Below are 23,197 nucleotides of genomic sequence, written 5' to 3'. Positions count from 1 at the left end.
CGGTACAAGGTTTTCTCACTTAGAGGGGTCTGACTAAATGCCACACACAAGCCTGAGCCCTTTTCAAGTGACTTGGCATTGAAGATTCTTAGTTGTCCTTGGCCTGACTCCACGTGTGGATGAAAAGCAGAGTCAGCACAGAGGGGAGTGCAAGGCCGTCTATCTTTAGAAGTAAGAAACTCAGTCTTGTGGTGTGGAAAGGCAGCAGGTCCTTTCCAAAAGAATCGTCATTCATTGCTTTCTTGTTTTGTCTCTTCTCCTTTTCCAGCCAACGATTCTTTCAATAGATGGCTAATTCCTGTTAAACACAATGTCTTTGAAATTTTAAAAAGCAATGAGAGTCAGCTATGTGAAGTCCTCCAGAATAAGTTTGGGTGTAGCTCTACCCTGAGCTGTCCAGTTCCAGCAGGAAACAGCGCTCCTGCTCAACAGGTCTTCAGAAGGAGGCTGATCCCCGGGATAGAGCTATCTGTCTGGAAGGATGACCTCACCAGACACGCTGTTGATGCTGTGGTGAACGCAGCCAATGAAGAGCTTTCACATGGAAGTGGCCTGGCCGGGAGCCTGGTGAGAGCTGGTGGTTTGGAAATCCAAAAAGAGAGCAGCCGCTTTGTTGACACCTATGGTAAAGTTCCAACTGGTAAAATAGCTGTCACAAAAGCAGGAAGGCTTCCTTGCCATCGGATTATCCATGCCGTCGGACCTCGGTGGACACCATGGAATGACAAGACGACAGCTGTTGGGTTGCTGAGACTTGCCATTAAAAACATTCTAGACTATGTCTGCATAAAAAACATGTACATTAAGACAGTAGCAATTCCAGCCCTGAGCTCCGGAATTTTCCAGTTTCCTCTTGACTTGTGCACAGAAACAATTTTAGAAACTATCCAGTTATATCTCCAAAATAAGCAACCGATCAATGATTTGAAAGAGATTCATCTGGTTAGCAACGAGGACCGCACTGTTGCTTCCTTTAAGGATGCAGCAGAACGCATCCTGGGGAAGGATGAGCTGAGCCTCGGGATGAGTCCAGGAGCTACCCCTTCTTCCAGTGTAGAAAGCATCCTGGGGAAGAAGGAACTGAGTCCCTGGGAGAGTTCAGGAACTACCCCTTCTTCCAATGTGACACTTCAAGTTGGCCCGCGCCTGACTCTCCAGATTGTCCAAGGCTCCATTGAACTGCAAACAGTAAGTCTTTGGTTTTGGTTTCTTGTTTTTTTTTTTTTTTCTGTTGTTGTTCTTTGTTTTCCTAGCTGTCCTGTAAACCAGGCTGATTTCAAACTCACAGAGATCCACCTGCCTCTGCCTCCTGAGTGCTGGGATTAAAGGTGTGTGTCACCACCACCTGGCAAGTCTTTGTTTTTATTCTCTGGCACTGACAAAGTGGAATCCTGGAATGAATGAATGAATGAATGATTTATTTATTTTTAATGTATGAGTACTCTGTCTGCATGTATGCCTACATACCAGATCCCATCATAAATGGTATTGAGCCATCCAGCATTTGGTTGTTGGAAATTGAACTCAGGACCTCTGGAAGAGCAGTCAGTGTTCTTAACTGCTGAGCTATCTCTCCAACCCCAAATTAATTGTTAATTATTAAGATATTTAAAGTGGAAGACCATAGAATGTATCTTTTTGGGGTTAAGAATGTGGATGTTGGGGTTAGGCCATCTGGATTAGAGACCACCTTCATTAGTTCCTAACTCAAATACTTTCTCCCAGTCTTCAGTCCTTCTTCTGTATCTGGATTAGAGACCACCTTCATTAGTTCCTAACTCAAATACTTTCTCCCAGTCTTCAGTCCTTCTTCTGTAAAACACATTACAGTAGCACTTGACATCTGAAAGTTGGAATCAGCATCCAAGAAGCACTTACAATACTGTGTGGCACATGGTTAATATGGGAATTAAAATTAGGCTATTATTCTTAGGAATCATAAGGAGTTAGAATCCTCTTTGATCCCAAAGAACTTAAGCTCCTTCGTGTGTCTTTGTTGTTTTTGAAACAAGAAAGTTTTTTGCCGTGTCACCAAGGACTCAGTCCTCTTGACTCAGCCTCAAGCACTAAATTTTTGTTTTATTTTATTTTTCTATAGAACCTTGGCTGTCCTAGAACTCACTCTGTAGATCAGGCAGGTCTTGAACTCCACCTGCCTCCACCTCCCAAGGAATTAAAAGCTACTACGCCCCAGCTGAGCACTAGAATGAATGAATTTAGTGTGTGTGTGTGTGTGTGTGTGGATAGGTGTAGGTTTATGTATGTCTATGTGTGCTTGTGGGTGGAGTTGCACACCTTGCACAGGTGTGTAAAGGTCAGAGATCAGCCTTGGTTGTCTCCCTAAAGTATTGTCTACCCTTCTTTTCTTTCTTTCTTTTTTTTAAAAGATTGATTGATTGACTGATTTATAAGCATTCTGCCTGTAGGCCAGAAGAGGGCACCAGATCTCATTATAGGTGGTTGTGAGCCACCATGTGATTGCTGGGAATTGAACTCAGGACCTCTGGAAGAGCAGTCAGTGCTCTAAACCACTGAGCCATCTCTCCAGCCCTACCCTTCTTTTCTTGAGGCAAAGTTTCTCATCTGTCTGGAACTTGCCACGTAGCTTACTGGCCAGCTAGCCCCAGGGAACTTCTTGCCTTGGCCTTCTCTGGTTTGCTGGGATTATGAGTGTGTGTTACCACACCTGGTTTGTTTTTTTTTTTCTTTTTCTTTTTTTACAGAGGTTCCTGCAAGAACTTTACTGAGTCATTCCTACAGTTCTATTTTTAATTTAAAAAAAAATCCTTTATTTGCAAATATTTCATCGAGAAAACCAACCACTCAACATTTCTGAAGCAATCTATCAATAATAGTAAACAAAAGTAGTACTTAGGAATATGGACAGGCATGGTGGCTTACCCTTGTAATCACAGTAATTGGGAAGTAGAACTCCATTGATCAGGAACTTAAGGTTGTCCTCAGCTCCTTGAGTTGGAAGAAGCCAGCTTTTGCTACATGAGACCTTGCTTCAAAAATCTGGGGAAAAAACAAAAACAAACAAATGAAAAGAAAGGAGGGGGCTGGAGAGATGGCTCAGTGGTTAAGAACACTGGCTGCTCTTCCAAAGGACTCAGGTTCAATTACCAGTACCCACATGGTGGCTCACAACTGTCTGTAACTCCAGTTTCAGGGGATCTGAACCGTCATACCAATGTCCATAAAATAAAATTAAATAAACTTTAAAAAAAATAGAGTCCTTTGAATGTATGGAAAAAAAAGGATGTTAATTGAGCTTAGCGCAATATATACACAGAAGTAGCAAAAAGCAAGGTAGAGGATGAAATCCTGACACCCCTCTAAAAGCAGCCACAGGCTGGGTGCTCTGTGTAAGAATGCTTGTTCAGCATGGTTTGGATCACTGAACTGGGAAAAAACAGAAGCTGACCTCAGGTTGTAGCGGATGTGAACTGGCAGGGGAGAAGGCTTTCAGGGAAGCTCGGGTGATGGTCAGAGAGACAGGAATCCACAGACAGGAGATGCGGAGTTTGGATAGACTCAGTGATGTTTAAAATCATATCTTTATTATTAGTTTTGGATCAGCGATGTGTCCTCTGGCCACAGTCAAATTATAATTGACCAATTCTTAGTGAGAATAGCACTTATTACCTACAAGTCAATCAGCGTGAAATGGAGGAGACTATGAAATGAAATACCCGAGGAGTCATTAGTGTAGCAGTTTAAAACCAAAGTAGAAGCATTATTGAGTAATATCCTTTTAACAGATTTTATTGTATGCATTTGTTGTCAGCAGCATTAGGAACCTTACACTTTCTCAAGGGTGCCAGTGCCCCCCCCCGTGGCAAGTTCAGATTGCTCTTTTAGGGTAAAACACTTAATGTCCCTGATAAACTGATCACTTTGTCACATGCCTGGAATCCTAACACCCCAGAGACAGAGGCAGACTTGATCCAAATAGGCCAGCCTGGTCTGCAAATCAAGTTGCATGCCAGCCAAGACTACTCAGTGATACCCTGTCTCAAAACAAATATCACCCATAGAAGTACATAAGTTTCCTTTGATGGAACCAAAGACATTGGGGTAATAGGAATTTGGGCACTGAAGCAGCAAGAACACAACCACCTCTAGCACTGCTCCAGAGTTATGAAATATAACTGGTGTCTATGCGTAGTCTGTTTCCGTAGAGCAGTGGCTCTCAGCCTTCCTAACGCTGCCACCCTTTAAAATAGTTTGTCATGGAGGGGTAACCCTAAAATTATTTTTGTTTCTATTTTGTAACTGTAATCTGCTACTGTTATGAATTGCAATATAAATATCTGTGTTTTTCAGTGGTCTTAGGTAACCCATGAAAGGGTCATTCAAGGCCCCCTAAGGGGTCCAGACCCACAGGTTGAGAACTGCTGCTGTAGATTGACTGGTTAAAGTGGCTGCCTGTGGAACAGGTGGATGATTGTATATCCATGAAGAAAGAGAGCTACTTTTCACTAAAGACCTTTCGGTCTCCTTTACGTTCTTTAACCTTGTGCATGAGAACATAAAGACATGAGATGGCAGAGAGTTCCTAAGAAACTTTATTCTTTGTTCCAAAACAGCCTGCACAGAGATAGCAGGAAGTGATGGAGGTATGGCAGAGAATGAAACCTGTAAGGGTTTTCTCAAAAATCACCGTGGACTAGGGATTTGGCTCGGGTGGTTGAGTGGTTACCTAGCATGTGCAAGGTCTTGGGTTCAATCCTTAGCACTGGGGAAGACAACACAACTGGGTGTGATAGGCTGTGTATGCTGGTAATTTTAGCACTGAAGAGATGGTTCAAAATTAATTTGGAATACACAGTGAGGCCCAGTCGAAAGAAAAAACCCCAAACTCAAAAAACCAATAACAACAAAAACAAAACAAAAAGCAAGCAGGCATTCAGGTAAAAAGCTAAGAGGACTGGAGGATGTAGTTCAGTTGGTCCAGTACTCATCTAGCAGCATGGAGCCTTCGTTCAACCCCTAGGATCCATAAACCTGTAAGCCCAACCCTGGGGAGATAGAGGCAAAAGGATTGGGAGTTTTGGTTTTTCGAGACAGGGTTTCTCTGTTTAGTTTTGGAGTCTGTCCTAGAACTCACTCTGTAGGCCAGGCTAGCCTTGACCTCACAGAGGCCTGCTTCTGCCTCCTGAGTGCTGGGATTAAAAGTGTGCACCATCACCCGGTGGTGAGGATCCAGGAATTTAAGGTCACCTTTAGCTGTGTGGGAAGTCTCAGGTCAGTCAGGCTGCAGGAAACACTGTCTCAAAAACCAAACAAGGTGTGGTGGTGCAAGCCTTTAAACCCAGAATGAAGAAGTAGAGACAAATGGATCACTGTGAACTTGAGGTCAGCCAGGTCTACAGTGAGTTACAGGCCAGCCAGGGTTGCATGGTGAGACTGTCCCAAAAACAAAAGAAACAATCAGGCAACAGAGAAGACTGAGAGAAGGCTCAGCTGTTAAAAGGATGACTGTTCTAATAGAAGACCTGGTTCTGTCCCCACCACCCAAATCTGGTAGTCACAGATCTGTAACTCCAGCTCCAGGGAATCTGACATCCTGCTCGGGGTTTTTCAGACACTACACTCATGCGTACAAACCCACGCAGACATATGCACACAATTGAAAATAAAATCTTTTTTTTTAATTTTAGTATTTTATGGGTGTATGTGTTTTGCCTGTGTGTCTGGCAAATACATGCTTGGTGACTTCGTAGGTGAGAAGTGGCTTTGAATCCCCCAAGAGTGGAGTTGTTGACAGTTGTGAGCTGCCTTGTGCTAGTTGGGAATTGAACCCAGGTCCTCTGCAAGAGCCTCAAGTGCTCTTAACCACTGAGCCAACTCTCCAGATTCAAAATAAAGTCTTTAAAACAAAAGAAGCCGGGGCTGGAGATATGGCTCAGTGGTTAAGAGCACTGACTGTTCTTCCAGAGGACCCGGGTTCAATTCCCAGCACCCACATGGCAGTTCACAACTGTTTGAAGATCCAGTTGCAAGGGATTTGACACCTTCACACCAATGCACATAAAATAAAGTTAAATAAACCATAAAAATAAAAAAAAATAAAAAATAAAACAAAAGAAGCCAGAGGGAATGGTCAGAAAGGTGAATGCAATGACAATATCATCCTTATATGTACAGGAAAAACGGCTTCGTAGCAAAGAAACAAACTCTCTGGAAATGTCAGTCTATTGTGAAATCAATTTTTGTGAAGTTGGGATATCCAAAAAGTAATTTTCAAAACTCCTTGGGAAGTACAAATTAGTCATTTAAAAAGGAGGGATTTAACGATAACTCCTGTGTTTTCTACCCTTTTCAGACAGAGGTAATTGTTAATTCTGTATTCAATTACAATCTTAAAAGCGGACGTGTGTCACAGTCAATTCTTAGTCAAGCAGGACCTGAAATGCAATGGGAACTTGACGAGGCTAAACAGTCTTCAGGTTACCAGACGGTACTGGTCACAAAAGGATTTAAATTGTCGTGTCAGCTTGTGTTCCATGTGGTATGGCAACACAATAACAAAGACCAGGTAAGTTCAAAATCTGTTTATGTGTGTATAATTGCAGAGTCTAGGCGGTTTGTTTCCATTGTTTCATTATGTTTGTAAGCTATTATCAGATGATATATCCCTGTTAGGAAACACACCTATGCCTGACTGAAAGGCTGAGCAAGTATGGTTGCCCCAAGTTCTCTTAAGTTTGACTTGACATGTCTAAGTGTACACACTGCACGTGGGCACTGAAACATCTGAACCCTTCTGTCTGTGCACCAGTTTGCTCCACAATTAATGATGACCTGCTCTGTCTTTCCATGGTGAGGTGGGATTCAGCCTTTCCATATTTTCTTTCACAGGTTAAATTCCAGTCTAATCTATTACCTGGTCTCTTCTGACTGTGTCTATAGTGGATATTGACTCTTAGCCAACTCCTCCCCCAAAACACAAAAATTAGAGAATAGAGGGAGGCCGTTCAGATGTAGAGATGCTTAATCCCATGTGCCTTTTGGTTTTTTGGGGTTTTTTTTTTGAGATTGTGACTATCTTTACATAGCTGAACTCACAGACATCCACCTGCCTCTGCCTCCTGAGAGTTGGAATTAAAGCTGTGTGCCACCACTACACTAACTGTTTTTTGATTTTGAGATAAAGTTTCACTGTCTAGCCGAGGCTAGCCTGGAAATATGTAGTCCAGGCTATTCTAAAACTCATGGGAATCCTCCTGCATCTGCCTCCTGAGTGCCAGCATTATAAGCCATCACACCTAGAATGCAAATATGTGTGTATATGTGCGCGTGAGTTTGCGGTGTGTGTGTGTGTGTGTATTCTGTACTATGTCTTGTTCTCTGTGAGAGAGTTCTCTAATCCTAGATTGGCCCTCCAATCATTCTCTATGCTTCATCTTTCCAAGGTTCTCAAGGTTCTTCCACAGACAACATTCCTGTCTGTATGTAGTAATTCAATGTAGTATTGAAAAGTTGATAGAGGGTTAGTCGACATTGTGGTCCACTCCTTTTTTTTTTAATGCCAACATTTGGGAGGCAGAGGCAGACAGCCCTCTGTGAGTTTGAAGCTACGTACTCTACTCTAGCCAGGGTGCCTTAGTGAGACTTTGTCCTTAAAAAAACAACAGGAAAAAGAAAAGTTGATGGAAGTTTAAATCTGCCAGGCTATTGGCACTTCTCCAGGAGAAGGTACACAGTAGACTTAATCATCGTGAAGGACCACTCTTTGCCTCATTTAGTCTCCATCTCCTTCTAAACTGCCAGGGACTCTGTTGACTTGGGAGTGACCGGTGAGTGGCACACGGACGCTTGGCTCCCTAAGATGGGAAGGACAATCAAGGCTGTATAAATGGGAGAGAGTACAGTGTTCAGATGCACTAGGTAGCGTTTAGTTGCCTCAGTTTCTTATTTTCGACTCAAAGGTTGATCTTGAACTTGTATTTATCTTACAGATATTAAAAGACGCAATGAAGAGCTGTCTGAAAAAATGCTTTCACCTATATGTAAATTCCATTTCTTTTCCTGCCCTCGGGACAGGAGGGATTGGTATGGAGGGCAGTTCAGCAGCGAGGGTAATGTTAGATGAAATTTTAACATTTGCTAAAGAGTACCCGAAGAAATCACTGACTGTAAGGATTGTGATATTTCCAGCAGATAAGAAGACATACAAGGTGAGTTAGCTTCTTGGAAATATCTTACAATTCATTCAATCACCAATGTCTAATTAATATCTCTAGTCTAAGAGGCTAGGTTAGTATCCCACATGTGGTGGGATTCTAACTCGGTAAAGTTTAATTTCTGCAAATTACTCACCCTTGACCAAATGTCACCCTGAGCAAAGTTCACCCCAATCAAAGTCATGCTCACGATTTGCTTTTCTCTTTTCCTGTTGTGTTTATTCTCTTTGTTCTGTAAAGGTTAGCAACCTAGTTTTGGTATGGGATGATTCTTTCTTCACTTTCTCCCTCTTCTCCTCCTCTTTCTTTGAGGTATTTCTTTCTATATTTTGTTTGTTTGTTTGTATTTTTAAGACAGGGATTCTCTGTGTTACACTCTTAGCTGTCCTGGAACAAGCTCTTGTAGACCAATTTGGCCTCCAACTCACAGAGGTCTGCCTGCCTCTGCCTCCTGAGTGCAGTGATGAAAGGCATGTGCCACCACTACCCGGCTCTCTTTGGGGTATTTCTTGATAGTTTTTGTCCTGGATAGAGCTGAGTATCTATAAAAGTATAAAAAGCAATAGATGGTTATTTAGCATATATTTCTTGTGTATTAACCTAAGCCAGGCATTTTGTCTCAGAGTAAGAAACAGCTCTGCAAAACACACTGTTGGCACCTCTCAGGTCAGGTGTTCGTCACTCGTGGACAGAGCTGGAAGGATACTGCCACAGCTTGCCCTTTGGCTTCACCTCTCAGATCAGGTGTTCATCTGTTGATGGGGGCTGCTTGTTTGTTCCTGGTCTCCTAGACCCAAAATAATCACTCAGAAACTATATTAATTACAACATTGCTTGACCAATAGCTTAAGCTTCTTTCTAGCTACCTTTTACATCTTAAAATAACCCTATTAATCTGTGCATCACCACAAGGTCGTGCCTTGCTGGCAAGGTTCCAACATCTGTCTCCAGTGGCAGCTATATGGTGTTTCACTAACTCCACCTACTCTCTCTCTCCCTCTCTCTCTTTCTCTCTCTCTCTCTCTCTCTCTCTCTCTCTCTCTCTCTCTATATATATATATATATATATATATATATATATATATATATATATATATATATATATATATATATATCAGCCTGGCTATATTCTGTTAAGCCATTGACTGAAAACAACTTTTTTAGTAACCAATGGCAATTAAACATATTCACAGTGTATATTACTTCCACATCACCTCTCCTTTTCTGTCTAAATTAAAAGGTTTTAACTTTAACATAGTAAAATTGCATATAACAAAACAGGTATCAAGCAATAATTACAGTTACAATACTTATATCTACTTTATCTTTTATCATAACTAGGGAAAATATAACTATTCTTCAATTCCATCCAAAGACTCCAGAAGGATATATTACCTAAGTAAACAGGAAGTATATTGTAAGTAACTTCCAAAACTCTAGAACTTACAGGAACATCTCGCTGCCTAGACAGTCACCCAAAGTTCTTCTGTAACATTGCCGGCACCCATCTTCAACCTACTGGCCCATAGTATCAGGCAGACTTTCCCATGAAGCAAGAAATTTCAAAGAACAGTTACACCTATATTAGCAGTGTGTCAGTCACTTTCTTCTGTGTTCTGCAGAATGTCTGGCAGGCCCTTTCATGAAGCAGGAACCCCAAAGGACTGCCTCACCTTCTTTAGGCAACTTCAGTAGTCATTTTTCTATGGGTTCCGCAAGTCCAGTCAAGCAGTTCAGGCAAGAGCAGTTTCTTGCCCAAATGGCCAGCAAGCTCCAAGAGGAGCCTCTTTGATGTCCATCTTCCTCTTGAAGTAGATTGGTGCTGCCAGGAGCAGACTTGTCTCATTGTCATGAAAAATCCCAAGTTCTTAAAACATTTTAAATGCTATATCCATAGGTCTTTGAAAGGTTTGAAGATTATCTGTATAATTGAAATATATCTCTATATATCTAGAAAACCTGCTGGACTACAAGCTTGATTATTATAGATGACTACCTATTATCCTGTATTTCTTAATTATACATTACATTTAAATGAGCTGTATAACCAATACTTTAATTAAGAACAGAAATATACATATAACAAAATTGACCTAAAATTTTTATCAATAGGCCAAGATTCATACCAATGCAAAGTAATCATCTCTATAGCATATCCCCCTTTAAATGTAAATAAACTTTTAAAAATAATATTTGGGAATTTGGGTGTAGTTCTCTCCAAACTGCTTCCTGATTTTTGTTGGATGAAGTTGTTTTTGAGGGGGGGGGGGTGTTCACAGTGACATTTTGGGAGGCCTTGGTCCATCAAACCATATTAGTCTGGAAGGAATCCACAAGTTCTCATCTTCTGTGGAAACAAAAGCAGAACCTCTTTTCCAAAGCAACAAATCTTTAGACCCAAATTTTGAAGTCAAGTTACCTTTAAATTACATATATTGGTTTAGCTTAGCAGCCCAGTGAAATGTCTCTCTGTACTAGCTCCTTCACAGTCAAAAAATTCAAAGAAAACACAATAATATGCATAATCCAGACCCTGTGTATATTCCATCTTTACATGGCTTATTTTTATTACTCTATTACTTTTTCTACAAGTTTAATATTTATCTTATTATCTTTATTCCTTGAATCTATGACTGTCTGTACTCTTTAATATTACTTTTGCTGTTTCTTTAAAGACTTTACTTCTTTTTTTTTAAATATTTATTTATTTATTATGAATACAATATTCTGTTTGTGTGTAGGCTAGCAGACCAGAAGAGGGCACCAGGCCCCATTACAGATGGTTGTGAGCCACCATGTGGTTGCTGGGAATTGAACTCAGGACCTTTGGAAGAGCAGGCAATGCCCTTAACCTCTGAGCCATCTCTCCAGCCCCGACTTTACTTCTTTTTATAACTGTCTATGCTCTTTTTCCTCTCTCTTTCTCAAGCCTTGTACATTTATCCAATACTGTGACCCATTTAGAGGTCTTTTTCATCTGAATTTGTCTTTTTTGTGTGTGCATCTTTAATTATTTTCTAACCAGGAAATAATTGTTTTAAATTCCTAAGTGGGTGTAGCTAGGACCAACCCCTCGGCATGGTCTGCTTGCTCCGCCCAGTCCAACATGGTGGAGGCATGTTCACTGCCTCTGAGAGCCATGTACACCACCCTAGTTCCAGATATACGGCAGGTCTATGTCACACCATTAAGCAGTTTGAACAGCTGCTCATAAACCCTTTTTAAATGCTCCATAGGCAGACCTCCTGAAAGAGTCAGAGCCATTTGTGGTGGCAAACCAGGGAGCCACTGTTTTTAAAGATGCTGTACAGCCTTCCTTGCCAAGGCTGAGTCAGGAAGACCTGTCGTAAAGGAGGTGCAACAAACCAAAAAACAGAGCAAGAAGCTGCATTGATCTTTTTGTTTGTTTGTTTTGTCTAGAATTCCTTCCCAAACTCTCTCAGGTTTTAAGTGGATTTAGCTGGCACATATTGACATGTCATTCTGTTGATGGAGGCTGCTTGTTCATTCCTGGCCACCTAGACCTGAAATAATCACTCAGAAACTATATTAATTACAAAACTGCTTGGCCAATAGCTTAAGTTTCTTTCTAGCTAGCTCTTACACCTTAAATTAACCCATGTCTTTTAATCTGTGCACTACTACAAGGCTTACCGGCAAAGTTCTAGCATCTGTCTCTGGCAGCTACATGGCTACTCTATATTTCTTTCAGCCTGTCTATATTCTGTTAAGCCATTGACCAAAAGTAGCTTCTTTATTAACCAATGGCAATAAAACATATTCACAGCACTCATCACCTCCCATTTCATTCATCACTAGTGAGCAGAGCTGGAAGAACTCTGTCTGCCACACCTTGCCCTTTGGCTCCACCTCTCAGTTTTTCATCACATTTCAGTTAAAGCTTTCCCTAAGTGTTTCTACCCTTGCAACATCTCCCGACTTCTAAGATGAACTACGAAAGAGCTGACTTGTTTTGTATATGGCCTCTTTTACAGTCTGTTTATTAGTGGAAAATGTTAGTTCATTTGCTTTATTTCCAAGTTCTTGGATGGGTATGACAGGGAATAACCCTGTCTTAACCTCTCCAGGTAATTAAATGTAGTTAGTTTAAGGGATTTGCTCTGGTTTTTTTTTTTTTTGGTCATTTCCCCCAAGGTGGGGGGGGGGGCGTCTAGAAGCTTCAAATACAGTTTATAAAGGAAATTTTTTGTTTTTGTTTTTTGAGACAGGGTTTCTCTGTAGTTTTAGAGCCTGTCCTGGAACTAGCTCATGTAGACCAGGCTGATCTCAAACTCACAGAGTTCTACCTGCCTTTGCCTCCCAAGTGCTGGGATTAAAGGCGTGTGCCACCATTGCCCAGCTAGAAATGTTTTGGAGATTAAGAAAATTCATTTTTTAGTTTGGTCTGTTGGCGCATGCCTTTAATTCTAGCACTCAGGAGGCAGAGGCAGGTGGATCTCTGAATAAGTTTAAGGACAACTTGGTCTACAGAGAGTTTTTCCAGGACAACTAGGGCTACACAGAGAAACCCTGTCTCTATCAACCCCTCAAAAAAAGAGGATCTCTGAGTTCCAGGCCATCCAGGGCTATATTGTGAGCCCTAGTGAGACAGGAGAACCTGTACACACACACACACACACACACACACACACACACACACACACTTTAAAGTACAGATGAAGCAAAATCTACTCTTTATCTCATAAATATTATCATTTCTCAATAAAGTAATTATTGCTACTGTATCACCTTTGAAGAAGAAAGGTATTGGATAACATCTCTTTTCCTGTAGAATATCTTGAAACAATTATTACCATATCTAACATATATCGATATTCATTATGAGTCAGATCCAATTTTAAGTACTTTACAATAATTAACTCATATAAAACAGTTTGGTGTGCTCATAATGTCTAGAAGTGATCTATATTTTTATTTGAGCTTTAATTCAGTACCTACGTTAATACTTGTTGAATGGATGAATGCTTATGTTTTTTTGCCTAAATCCTACCAGGTTTTAGTTTTCTTTCATTTTTACCTGTATTCATTTCTCAGATGTTCTAATACAGTGACCCTGTGACCTTTAATACAGTTCCTCATGTTGTGGTAACCCCCAGCCATAAAATTATTTCTTTTTTATTTTGTAACTATAGTTTTGCTACTGTTGTGACTCATAATGTAGATATCTGATATCTCCACAAGTTGAGAACCGCTGTTGTAGTAGCTCCTAATGCTCATGTTGTTCTCTTGGGCTGTTTAAAGCCTGCTTGTGGCCTAAGGACTGTGTGAGAGTGCTGTGGTGTGTGCAGGTTGAGATTTTTATTGGAACACTGTCCTCCCTGTTATGACTGCTTTGCTCTGCTCATTTTAGGCTTTTTGTGATGAAATGATGAAGAGGTCCAGTGAGCTGAGTCTCAGCAGTAGCAGTGGTGAGTGAGAAATTAAGAGTCCTACAGGCATCAGGGTGGGGGCAGGAGAATCGGGAGTTCAGGTCATTCTCATTAGATAGCAAGTTTGAGGCCATCCTGCGCTACATGAAAGAAAGGTGGGATGCCTGCCCATATATTCTGATTATAGATTCTGATTCAGCAACTCTGGTCTAGGGTCAAGCAGATCTCTTTAAGAACTGTCTAGTTGATTTCACCGCTGAGCTAGGTTTTGGATTCCAGGGATTGATGGATTAAACCAATATTGAATGGTGTATGCTAGTGGTATTAATTTTGTCTCAGACTTCCACTCCTTCACTAGAACGTGAGTGGACTGGGGTGGAATGTTTAATGGCTCAGTTGTGCTGCAAGTACAGAAGGGTAGCTCTGTCACGAGTCTTGGGAGTCTTAGGAGCCTATATAGATTGGTCCGTAAAGTGAGGATGATCACGATAGGTGACTGCGAACCGGTGAGATGTGTAATCAGGTGAGAGCACCTGCTGCCAAGCCTGTTGGCCAGAGTTCAAGTCCAGAACCTACGTGGTAGAAGGAAAAAACTGATTCTCACCAATTGTCCTTTGACCTCCAAATGTATACCATAGTACATGTGACATGTATGCACATTCACAGAGAGAAAGGGAGAGCAATCATGAACTGGTAATTTAAATAACAGACAATATTTTGATAATTTCCAATTATCAAAAAATGTTTTGTAAATTAAAATTACAAAGCATTAAACCAGTTCCAGGAGACAAATAAAAGGGGCACATGGTCAGACTCCTCGGGTAGAGTAGAAGAGGAAAAGATTCCTTCAGGCTGGGGGTGAACAAGAATGGCTGCATGGACAAGAATGAGTCTAAGGTGAGCTTGGGATGCGAAGATTGCCATTGGCCAGCAGTGGAGGGAGAGGGCAGCACTTGAGATAAATCAAACCAGTAGGAGCCAACAAATAAATTTTGGGAATCCACATGGAATATAGAGGAACAGGAAAGGGATGGAGTTCTAGGTAACACTAATGCAAAAAGGGGATGTAAAAGTTCTATATGTCATCAAACTGAAGCACAGAGACAAGGATTGTGATTAAGTCAGTAGTTCTTGAAAATATCTGTAAAGAAACAGAATGTGGGCTTTGTAAAAGTTTTTGGTTGTAACTTACATAAGAATGCTGTTCCCAATTTTATGTCATAGATATTTAGGAGTTCTAGTTGCTCTATAGATTTCTCACTTGATATTGTTAAACTGCCAAATTTTTGCCCAACTTGTGGGTGATGGTGCATTTCTCTAATTGCAGTCAAGATAAGCATCTTTTCTCATAGGTATTAGCCATGCTTGCTTTCCTGTGGAATATTTTGCCTAACTGCTACTTTTTAAAAAATGTGCATCAGTGTTTTGCCTGCATGTGTGTCTGTGTGAGGAAACCAAAGTTACAGACAGTAACTTGTGAGCTGCTGAGATGGTGCTAAGACTTGAATCTGGGTCCTCTGGAAGAGCAGCCAGTGCTCTTAACTGCTGAGCCACTCTCCAGCCCCTTGCTACCTTTTTTAAAAGTTAAGGTGATAATTAGTTCTTTGAGAATTACATACAGTGCATTTGCCCTAATCCTCTCCTGACTCTTCCCAGAACCACCGTCTATTTTATTTTTGAGACAGGCTCTCACATTGCCCAGGTTGACCTCAAAACCTTCATATATTCATGATCCTCTTGGCCTCACCTCTCAAGTGTGGGTATTACAAGTACATGTTACCAGTCTCAACCTCAGCTTTTCTTTCTTTTTTTCCCCTCAAGGCGGGGTTTCTCTGGTGGCTCTGGATATCCTAGAACTCACTTTGTAGACCTTGCTGCCTTCAAACTTGGAGATTTGACTGCCTCTGCCTCCTGAGTGCTGGGATTAAAGGTGTGCACCACCACTGCATGGACAGTTTTTGTTTTTAAAAATTATATTTTATTCCTTGAATTCTGTAGCTTTTGGTGTTTGATTTTAAGTCTGGTAGGAGCAAGAGGCTAAAGATATGCCACTTGGCAGGTCAGAATAGGTTAACTTACTTATGAATTGAAAAATCACACACAGCAGAGGGTAGATACAATAAATCCGTTGTCTTCTAAGCTAGCTGGTGTGTTTATAAGGAGGACGGCCATGAGCTGCTGTTCATGTAGACTTCCTTTATAGCTTTTACAGATAGGTCTTAGCTGCTGTTGGTGACAGTGGCGGTGACAGCCTTGGGGCCAACAGTGGCTGTGATGTTCTGTACTATTTAAAAACCCACCAGCCTTCTATAAATGTTTTTGATAGTCGCTTCAGTCCCACAGCGGATCAGAGGGGAGCAGAGACATGGACTTGAAGCTGGATCCCCTGCCATCAGTCTGATGGGTGTAAAAGTGGAAGAGATGTGTGAGGCCAAAGAATGGATTGAAAGGTTGCTGACTTCCGAGGACTGCCACATCATTGAGAACAACCACATTCTCTACCTTGGGAAAAAAGAGCATGACAGGCTGTCTCAGCTCCAGACAACCTCAGGAGTCTCCATCTCAGAGACTGTCAGTCCACAAAAGGCCACTCTGGAGATTAGGGGTGCCCAGGCTGACCTAATTGAAGCCGTCATGCATATTGAAGGCATGCTGTGTGAAGTTCAGGAAGAAGTGGCAAGAAAAAAGCAGAAAAGTCTTCGGGGCTTGTTAGGTGAGTAATTGCATATCAAGGTCAAAGCTCTTGCTAGGCATTGTGGCGCCCAACTTTCAGCCCAGCACCTTCGAGGTGTATCTGTGCGAGTTCCAGGCCAGTCAGTGCTATGTACTGTGACTATATCAACATAAATAAATAAAAGAGGAAAAGGAGTTTCTTAAATTCAAGAAAGTGTCCTTCTGACTAAGGGATGAAGGATGTTGGTGCTGGCAGTGTTTTTGCTAAGTCAGGGCAAAGATTTCCGCAGAGAGAAGAGATGGAGAAAACCAGTGAACCCTGATCCCCCAAAGCCAGGTGTAATCCCAGCACATGGGAGACAGAAACAGGAGGATCAGGTAGTCTCTGAGGATCAGGTACCCTCAGTTACAGAGTGAATTGGAGACCAACCTGGTTTACATAAGACCGTGTCTTGAAACAAAAGCATCAGCCCTCCTAACAGTTGCTTCTGGTCATGAGTGTACTCGTATTTGTGGAGTAACAGCCTGAGAGAGGAAAAAGAAAAGCCATTCAGGTTCAGTGTTAGATCATTTACTTCTTGTGATTGGGGATGTAAATATTTTTGTTTATTCTTTGAGATTTTCATACATGTATATAGTTATGTATTTTGATCATATTCAGCCCATTCTCTGCTCCAGCTCCTCTTTGGCCTCCCCCATATTTTTCTTCTAACTCTATGTCCAATTTTAAACCAATGGAGTCCAATTGGAGCCTTCATAGACACATGAATGTAGTGCTGTCCAATGGAATGGAGTGCGAGCAACCTATCAGACTGCAGCCCGAATACCCATAGTTCCTTAGTGAGAAGTGGCAGTTCCTGCAGCCCTCCCCTGCACACGCACAGATTTGACTGGCTTGGTTGTATGTAGGCCTTGTACGGGCAGCCACAGCTGCTCCAAGTTCATATTTCCATCAGCTCTATTCAGTTTTTGTTTGTTTGTTTTTTAAAGAAAAGGTCTCAAGTAGCCCAAGCTGGCCCTAAACTTGCGTACCTAAGGATGGCCTTGAACTCTGTGTTCTCTTGCTTCTGGTTCCTGAGAGCTGAGATTACAGGTCTCTGCCCCTCTCCTAACCTTCTTTTGCTTTAGTTTTGAGATAAGGTGTACTACTGTAACTCAGGCCGTCCAGAAACTCACTATGTATCCCAGGTGGGTTTTGAAATCAGGACAGTCCTCCTGACTCAGCCTCCCAAGTGCTGGGATTACAGATGTGAGCCACCATGTTCAGCTCAGGTCCTAATGCTTTGATAAGTTGTGTTTTGTCTCTCTACTGTCAGAGTTGTTGATTGATAAATAGAAGCACATTCCATTGGATTTACTTGCGATGACATGGATTGTCTTAAGAGGTAATTACACAGAAAGCCTAAAGTAAGACCTGCTAGAGCCATGGGGTGAAAAAACCAAAAACCAAAACACCACAAAACCCAACATGCTCAATTGTGCAGATGGAGCATTAAATGTAGATATGTTCTATCTTATTACCTTGGGTTTCATTACATTTATATATTGCTGACAGCATTTCATTCTCTAAAATTGCTATTTTGAACTCTGTCACCAACAAAAGGACTCACTGGTATGGTGAGATATATACCCCACTACCTCTCAGTTAGTGTGATTAAACTCATTAGAGTAACTGTGGGCACTTGGGCCAACAGAGACCCTTTGTGAGTCCTACAGCCAACCAAGCTATTGTCTCATTTAAAATGCCACTTTGATGGCCAGCAAGATGGCTCAGTAGGTAAAGGCATTTGCCGTCTAACCTGAGTTCAATCCCTAGGACTCATTTGGTGCAAAAGAACCAGCTTCCATAAGCTGCCTTCTCTTCTATATCCATGGGGACCAGCACATACCCACATCCACACAAACAAATAAATGTGGTTTTTAAAACAAATTAAGTGGAAAAGTATAATTAATGCTTCCCTTCCCATTTTTGAAGTCTCAGGACCCAACTCACCAAGGACAAATTCATCATGCATCCATTTCACCCCATAACTTAGTGTATCATAGTTTAGAACAGCTTTAGGGCAGAAGGTCAGCTTCTGCAGCCCCCGGAGGCTCAGCTCAGCTGTCCTTCCCAGTATGAAAATCAGGGATAGGAGTAATGACAGAGAAAGATTTCATCAGTTCACATTGGGAAGAGGAAGCAATAAAGGGTCCCAGCACCTCCCATTTCCTCTTCTAATTATTTATGTTAATTTTAGGTTTAATTAAAGGATGAATTGGGGACTGGTGACATGGCTCAGCAATTAAGAGCACTTGATTTCGAGTTTCAGAGAACCTGGGTTTGGTTTACAAACATTTACATGGTCACTAACAATTTATTAACTCCAGTTCTAGAGTATCTGATGCTCTCTTCTCGTCTCTGCATGCACTGCATACACACGTTGCACAAATAATGCATGCAGGCAAACACCCATGCACATAAAATGAAAATAAATCTTTAAAAAAACACTTTGAGGGTAGGCAGAGAAACCAAGCAGTCCTTGTCAAGGCTTTTCCCATCCATCATTACCTCCGCTCAGGGTCCTGCAAGATGGTCTCATAAATTGATAATTTTTAATCACGGTCATCTATGGTGGGGGACTAACCTGGACTCCATAAGATCTGTCTCCATCATAGACAACTGTTCTAACCATGGAAGTGGCCTGTCCTGGAAGGCCTTGTGGTCCCTGGACTCCAAGGTAACTAAAGGTTAAAGTGCTTTCCATCTCAAAATGGGTTAAATAGACTGACACTCCTTATTAACAGATACACCTATGCACTTAGGCCTGAAGTAAAAGAGACGCGCAGGCAGAGGTGGCAGGCTTCCGCCTTTTAGATATGTGCCAGGGCCCAGTGAAGAGCAAGTGTTTCTGTTTGAAGCAGAAACAGCTCCTGGGTACCTGGTACAGCTCTTCCTGTGTGCTCTAAACAGCAGGAGCATATGCTTTCAATGGGCCAACCTTCCACATTTTTAGATTTCCTTTTCACAAGACAGTTTTTTCTTTGTATAGCCCTGGCTGTCCCAGAACTCGCTCTGTAGATCAGGCTGGCCTTGAACTCAGAGATCCGTCTGCCTCTGCCTCCCAAGGGCATGTGCTACCACTGCCCAGCAAGAAATTGTTTAATTGAATCTCCTCAAGGTTTTGTCTTACTCATTTTTAGGACAGTGGACCAATCAGCAAGAAATACTGGATGAAATGGAGGATTTCCACACATATCTTCGTTACCTAGTACCTTTATCTCAGGAACTTGAGGACCGAAAGAGACAGTTTGAGAAGTGTGGCCTGTGGGTTGTGAAGGTATACGTAATCAAGGGAGGCTCTGGTTCACTTCGCTATTGATTGGTTGTATAGCCAAAATAAAACTTCACCTGTGACTCTCAGGCAGGTAGCTGCTCAGTCACCTGGGACCTGAGTAAGACCGGGTGAGAATTCAGGCCTGAGGGTGTGGCTGCAATCAGGAGGTAGAAATGATGTCAAGATCTACAGAGCCAGAGAATCAAGATTCATGAGCAGGTGGTCTGTCAGTGACCACAACAGTGGAAAGCACATTAGTGCTTAGTCCACTGTGCTACAATTGTTTACCTACTGTTATCTCACAAACCATTAGCTTCAATGGGACATGTACTATGTCAGCATTGTTGGTCATTTCAGCACTAGTGACTGGCACATACTTATTACACAGTGGATTTGTTGTGTGTAGCAGGCTATACCTGCCTGGTATGTGTATGCTGTTGAAATAAAGAGGCTTCTCCAGTGAAAGTATCTCAACAAGGCAAACTTGACTTCTAATTAGCAGGGTGTGCTACTTAGAAAGTGGAAGAGCAGGAAGACTGGTGGGATTCTAGGTTTACATCTACCACAGGGGCGACCGTGTCCTTCCCCATTGACTGGGGGCTCATCCACAATCTCTCTCAGTTGTCTAGCTGTAAAAGAAACCATGAAAAGGAAATGAAGGAAAGGGGGTGGGGGCATGTCAGTGCCTAAACTACCTGAACTCTGACAATCTGATGTTTCTAACATGTGGAGGCCAGAGAACCTTGGCTATTGTCCTTCCTTAGGACATCTTCCACAGCTCACCTTGTCTTTTGAGACAAGGCCTGTGGTGGTTCAAGTGAGAATGGCCCTCATAGGCCCACGTGTTTGAATAATTGGTCTCTGGTTAGTGGAACTAACCAGAAGGAAGTGTTAGTGGGTGTGAGCTTACTGGAGGAGGTGTATCACTGGAGGTGAACTTTGAGGTTTCAAAAGTCCATGCCAGGCTGAGTGTCTCATTCTCTCTGCCCTCTGTGTATGAATTGGGGTGTAGAGCTCTCAGCTACTGCTCTCGCCTGTCTGCTTCTTGCTATGATGATCATGGACTAATCCTCTAAAACTGTAAGCGAGCCCCCAGTTAAGTGCTTTCTTTTATCAGTTGGCCTTGGTCATGGTGTCTCTTCACAGCACTAGAACAGTGACTAAGGCGGATCTCTCACTTTTACTTGGAACTAAGTAGGCTAGGTTGGCTAGCTAGTGAGCCCCAGGGACCTGCTCCCTCCCCAGTGCTGGGATCACAAGCTCATGACACAATGCTTGGCTTTTTAAAATGTAGATTCTGGGGATAGAACTCAGGTCCTCATGCTTTCAAACCAAGCACTTTACCAACGAACTGAAACATTTCCGAAGCCTGTGATTTTTGTTACTTTTTTTTTTTTTGAGACGGAGTCTCATATAGCTCAGGCTAGCTTCATACTTGCTGTGTAGTTGAGACTGTCCTTAATCCCTTTCTGATCCTCCTGACTCCTTTTCAGGGATTGTAGGCATACAACTAACTTTATTAAATGCACTTACTGCAAAGGGGGTAGATTTTGGAGAGAAGCCAAATTAGGAGAGAGTTGAAAAGCAAGATGCATGTATTCCATGCACATCACACATGTAGTTTCCAAGTAGTACAGCAGACGATTTAAAGTAGCTGTTTTCAGACCAACTCAGTTCTTCTTTTCTTATAGGTGGCACAGATACAAAACAGTGTGCTCAAGAATGCCTTCCAAGAGAAGAAGAAAATGATGGAAGGGAGAACACCGAGGGGATCTGGGAGCCAAAGGTTGTTCCAGCAGGTCCCCTATCAGTTTTGCAATGTGGTATCCAGAGTCGGCTTTCACAGACTGTACACAACACCTTGTGGTAGGTATTGGCCTCATCGTCGGGGCTCATCCTCAGACATCAGAGTATGGCTGTGGGGAGGGATTCTTTGCCACTGGCCTTTAGAGGTGAAGTCTTTTGGAAATGGTTGCTATTTTATCCTTTGTTGGTGGGTGATACTTGATGCAAGTGTGAACAGCAGGATCTGTGGTCCAGGTTTAATCTCATTCTTGTCTGTGTTCTGCCTGCAGAGAGCACCGTGGAGTGTCACTGCTTTGCCCTTTTCATCTCAACACAATTATCAGAACCAACCCCGTTCCTTAGTTCAAAGCATATTTACTTACATTTAAGAAACTTGTTTTGCACTCACCCCTAGTTTGTTGTTTTTGTATTGTTTTGTTTGTAAGACAGAGTCTATGTAGTCCTGGCTGACCTGTAATTCAGAGTTCTGCCTGCTGCTGCCTTCCCTCCCTGGTAAACCAGGATTAAAGGCAAGTACCACCATGCCTAGCCCTTTCTTCCTCTATCTCCTGTGAATGAATCAGGTATAGTCTTGCAGGTGAAGTGCCCTCTCTGTCATTAGCTAATGCTATGTAAAGGATTGGGAAAAGTGTAGTAATGGCTCCCATTTTGAAAGAGGAGAGGAAAAACACACAACAGTTACTTACTTGTGCTGCTCGACAGGAATAGGGAGCATTGCTCAGTCAGGGAAAATTCTCCCTTACAGCCTTTTTTTCATTTCTAGGTCTGCTGCCTAACCAGTCACCTAACCAGGTGACTGACCTTGCATTGCCTTACAGGCTGGAACATGCTCACATTCTTAGCCAGATTATAATTTCCAGCAATATGATGCCTTTAAATATTCAGCAAGATGGGTGGTTAAGAGCACTTGTTCCTCTAGAAGAGGACCCAGGTTTGATTCCCAGGACCCACATGTGTTCACAACCATCTGTAACTCTAGTTCCGGGGGATCTGATGCTCTCTTTTGAACTACTTGGGCACCAAACATACATGGTGCATACACATTCATGTAGGTAAAACCACTCACACATAAAATAAAAATGAATAGATCAAAATTTTTAGAGACTGGAGATGGCACTTATTCTTCCACAGGGCCAGGGTTTTATTCCCAGCACCTACATGGTGATGCACAATCATAACTCCAGTCCCAGGTGAATCCAGTGCCCTCTTCTGGTCTCTGTGGGCACTGCATGCACATGGTGTACAAATATACACACAAGCATTCACATACACACACAATAAAAAAAGTCAGCAAATAAGAGAACTAATTTGAGGTCAAGCTCCTGTCTTCAGAGGATCCCTTTTGCAGGTCCTTGGTTACGTCACTAAAACAGTTTTCAGAACGGATTCAGCAGGGAACGCAAAGACTACTTTATTGGAGTGAGAGAAAATAATAGGATAGGCCAACAAGCTGGAAGTCTATTGGCCTGGTGGAGGGAAGTGGAAACAGAAGGAAGGCTATACTTGCTGAGCTGCAAGTCAAGAAAGACAGCAGGCAGGTTCAGCAGTGGGAGTCTGTGGCTTCATGGGACACAGTGGGGAGAGGTATGCTTCAGAGAGAGTGAGATGTTCCAATATCAGGACAGACAGGCTTAGGATTTTCATCAGCAAATAAAAAGGGCTGGGGAGTAGGAAGGTTATAGTTTCTGGGTCAGAACTAGTTATATGCCCTTCTTATTAATTTGGTTGTACCAGCTGGAAGAAGGACTTCAAACTGAGGAAAACTGCTCTAAGAGCATCATGCTTTATTTTCCTGCAGTTTATAGTTTAAAATCAAAAC

General features: G+C 42.1%; 1 protein-coding gene and 2 long non-coding RNA genes across 4 annotated transcripts in view; 1 reads left to right on the top strand and 2 right to left on the bottom strand.

The window, feature by feature from the left end:
• Nucleotides 1–23,197, bottom strand: part of LOC142845786 (uncharacterized) — a 98,303-nt gene that overhangs the window by 29,673 nt on the left and 45,433 nt on the right. The window lies entirely within an intron of this gene.
• Nucleotides 1–23,197, top strand: part of Parp9 (poly(ADP-ribose) polymerase family member 9) — a 36,128-nt gene that overhangs the window by 10,252 nt on the left and 2,679 nt on the right. For both annotated transcript variants that reach the window (XM_075965065.1, XM_075965055.1), the window contains exons 5-11: nt 269–1,188; nt 6,332–6,544; nt 7,968–8,186; nt 13,564–13,621; nt 15,909–16,295; nt 19,439–19,575; nt 21,264–21,438. In XM_075965065.1, coding sequence (XP_075821180.1) covers nt 269–1,188; nt 6,332–6,544; nt 7,968–8,186; nt 13,564–13,621; nt 15,909–16,295; nt 19,439–19,575; nt 21,264–21,438 — 2,109 coding nt within the window. The remainder of the gene's footprint in view (nt 1–268; nt 1,189–6,331; nt 6,545–7,967; nt 8,187–13,563; nt 13,622–15,908; nt 16,296–19,438; nt 19,576–21,263; nt 21,439–23,197) is intronic.
• Nucleotides 1,182–23,197, bottom strand: part of LOC142845777 (uncharacterized) — a 31,259-nt gene continuing 9,243 nt past the window's right edge. Inside the window, exons 2-3 of the long non-coding RNA XR_012909987.1 lie at nt 2,902–3,018; nt 1,182–1,391 (exon numbers count right to left, since the gene is read on the bottom strand). This is a non-coding gene — a long non-coding RNA (uncharacterized LOC142845777). The remainder of the gene's footprint in view (nt 1,392–2,901; nt 3,019–23,197) is intronic.

The sequence above is a fragment of the Microtus pennsylvanicus genome, chromosome 1 (assembly GCF_037038515.1).
Source record: "Microtus pennsylvanicus isolate mMicPen1 chromosome 1, mMicPen1.hap1, whole genome shotgun sequence".
Lineage (NCBI taxonomy): Eukaryota > Metazoa > Chordata > Mammalia > Rodentia > Cricetidae > Microtus > Microtus pennsylvanicus.
This window is presented reverse-complemented; position numbering and strand designations above follow the sequence as displayed.